Source organism: Elephantulus edwardii, unplaced genomic scaffold, assembly GCF_000299155.1.
Source record: "Elephantulus edwardii isolate Elephantulus edwardi_28Jun2011 unplaced genomic scaffold, EleEdw1.0 scaffold00511, whole genome shotgun sequence".
Taxonomy (NCBI): domain Eukaryota; kingdom Metazoa; phylum Chordata; class Mammalia; order Macroscelidea; family Macroscelididae; genus Elephantulus; species Elephantulus edwardii.
In genome coordinates, this window is record NW_006400261.1 from 234,305 (window position 1) to 237,688 (window position 3,384).

At 38.6% G+C, this 3,384-nt stretch overlaps 1 protein-coding gene across 1 annotated transcript in view; it reads left to right on the forward strand.

Annotated features, from left to right (window-relative positions):
- Positions 1 to 3,384, forward strand: part of NOD1 (nucleotide-binding oligomerization domain containing 1) — a 35,855-nt gene that overhangs the window by 24,174 nt on the left and 8,297 nt on the right. Inside the window, exon 9 of the mRNA XM_006903117.1 lies at positions 1,197 to 1,280. Within this exon, the coding sequence (XP_006903179.1) occupies positions 1,197 to 1,280 (84 nt within the window). The remainder of the gene's footprint in view (positions 1 to 1,196; positions 1,281 to 3,384) is intronic.

The following is a 3,384-nucleotide window of genomic DNA, read 5'->3' on the forward strand; positions in this document are numbered from 1 at the left end:
ATAATCCTGTCACTCACGATGTTGTACTTCAAGATGGATCTAGAAATTACTTTTTTTACTATAAAGGCAACCCCATTTTTCCTTGTCTACCATCAGGTATAGAAGTAGAAAATGGACTCAAGGCCTTGCCCGTGGGCCTCGGGAAAACCAGAATGCCGGCTGCTGTCACTGAGCCTGGGCTCTTCCCAGCTGACCTCAGAGCCCAGCACAGGACAAATTTAAAAAATTTAAATCTTCAATTTATTTCTTTATTTGTGTGTGTGAAAGAGAATAAGCACAGGAAAGCATATTCCCAGTCAACAATTTCTGCTTGTACATTTCATTGACAGAGGTTATATTTTCATATTGTTTCATCATTTTCACTGTATCTACTCTAATTCTCACCATGAAGTTAGATTCAGTGCTTCTCAAACCTCTCATCTATGCTTTAGAGTTATTACTGTCAATTTTCTTTCATATAGATAGATCTTTAAAAGAGGGCTATGTTAAAGGTAAACATTCTTTACTGATTGAACTAAATTTTTATGTTTTTAATGATGATGTCAGGGGAAGTTATGGTTCCATTTAAAGGTTATCTAAGAGCATTGGATTTAGGGGTTACTCTAATTTTACTGGGTCAAATAAGTCTAGATTTGGTAAGAATTTTTAATGGTTTCATATTTCCCCCTTTTGATCATAATACAATCAAAGATTAGATTGATCAAAGTGAGCACATTTTAACATGTAATCAATCAGCAGACTTTTATAGATCTCTGTATGACTGATATTGGTAACATGAACACATTTTAACATGTAATCAGCAAGCTTTTCTAGATCTCTGTATGGCTGACATTGATAACATGAGCACATTTTAATGTGTAGTCTGCAGGCTTGTATAAATCTCTGTATGACTAACATGGGTAACACTGTTGGGGTTCCCGATTTCAGGGACCTACACCTGAGAAGAGGCATTGGTTCTTCATTTTCTGTGAAACCTGAGGGCTCATCAAGGATGAGAAAGGAATGTCTGACCTTTTCTGAAAGACTTTCACTGGACATGAATCCTTATTTATCATCTGGGTGTTGAGAGGGTGGGCTTGAGCCTTGCCTGTTTCCTCGTTCTCAGTAGAGAAGCCTCTTGAGCTGGACACTGTTTCCTGGGGCTAATGTAAACATGTCTGCAGACACTCCAGAATAAATGCCCCTTCCTTCCCTAGGCTCACCAAAAATGAACTCAACGATGAAGTTGCAGAGAGCATGGCAGAAATGCTGAAAGTCAACCAGACGTTGAAACATTTATGGTAATTTCAGACTATTACTATTTTAAAAATAAAATTCATACACCATAAAATACATCTTTTTAAAAATTTTGTTATTTTTTGTGCATGTATCGTCAAATCAGATTTGACTGGTACAGGAGGAAATGGTCCCTCCTTCTCCGGCAGAGCATCTGGTGAATTTGAACCGTGTACCTTTGGGATTGCAGTACAGCTTCTTGCCACTAGGCCACCAAAGCTCCCCTCAAATACATCCTTTTAAAGCATATGCTATTCAGTGTTTTGAAGGTTTTAAAGTAAATTCATAATGATATGCTATATTATCATCACTATCTAATTGTCCAAAATATTCTCATCAGCCCAACAAGAAACCTCATACCCATGATCAGTCTCTCATCTACCCTCTCCTGTGCCCCTTCCCCATCAGCCACTTGTCTACTTTCTTTCTGTCTCTATGGCTTTGCCTGTTCTGGACACTTCATGTAATTTCATGTGTACAGTATACAATATAGCTTTTTGTGTCTGACTCCTTCATTTAAACTAATCGTTTCACAGTTCATACACGCTATAGAGAACTTAATTTCTTTTTCTTTCTTATTTTTTATTATTATTGTGGTGAAATTTAAGTAACAAAAATGTCCATTGTAGCCATTTTCACATACAGAGTTCAATGATAGTAATTACATTCATCATGCTGTACAACCTTCACCAATGTCTGTTTCCAAATATCGGTCACAGACAGAAACTCAGTAACGCTTAGCAACAACTCCTCTTTTCCACTCTCCTTACCTCCTGGCAGCTGCCATTACACTTTGATCTTTATTAATCTGTTCTAGATGTTTCATGTAAATATTATTGTTGTTGTTATGTGCTGCCAATTTGTCTGTGACCCTACATACAGCAGCTCTGAACCCTGCCCCAGCCTGAGCCCGACACACCAATCCCTATTGCCCCAGTCACTGTATCAATCCATCTCATCCAAGGTCTTCCTCTCCTGCCCCTTCTCCCTTCTAAGCATGATGTCCTTCTCCAAAGACTGATCTCTTCTGGCCATATGCTCAAAGTGTATGAGATAGAGCTTCAAAATCGTAGCCTCCAAGGAGAGGATTGGTTTCACCCTCTCCAAGACAGACCTATTTGTTTTCTTAGCCATCCATGGTATGTTCAAGACTCTTCTCCAACATCACAATTCAAATGCATCAATTTTTCTCTTGTCATCATTAATGATTGTCCAGCTCGCTGATGAACAGCAAGTAATTGCAAAGACCATGGCCTAGATTAGGTGCACCTTAGTCTCTAGACTGATGCTTTTCAGCACTCTGGAGAGGTCCCTGACAGCAGATTTTCCCAGTGCAATTTATTTTTCGATTTCTTGACTGCTGGTGTTCAGAGTATTGATTGTGGAGTCGAGCAAGATGTAATTGTTAACAACCTCTATCTCTTCTCCATCTATCATGGTGCTGCCAGTTGGCCCAGTGATGACAATCTTTGTTTACTTGATGTTAAGCTTAAATCTATATTGAAGATTACAGTCCTTGACCTTCTGCAGCAAGCACTTCAGGTTTTCTTCATTTTCAGCAAGGAAGGTTGTGTTATCTGTATAATGTAGGTTGTTGATGAGTCTGCCTCCAATCCTGATGCCACATTCCTCCTCAAAAAGCCCTGCTTCCCAAATGATCTGTTCTGTATATAGATTGAAAAGGTATCTTTCATGTAAATAAGATCATGTAATATTTTCCTTTTGTATTTTATGTACATAAAAATATTCACAAAGTTCATTCTTGTGTGGCATGTGTCAGTAATTAATTTCTATTTATTGTTATTTGTGCCACTGAAGTGACCACAAGTCATACTAACCCTGCCCTGTCCTGTGCCATTCTCTTCATCTATGACACATTTGAGCCCATGGTTAAGGTCACTGTGTCTGTCCATCTTACTGAGGCTCTTCTTGTCATATGCTGACCCTCCACCTTTCCAAGCAGGGTAATATTCCATTATGGGGATATACCACATTTTATTTATCCATCTATCAGCTGAGAGACATTTGGGCTGTTTCCATTTTTGGGCTGTTGGGAATAATGCTGCTGTGAACATTTGTGTACACATTTTTCTGTGGACATATTTTTTT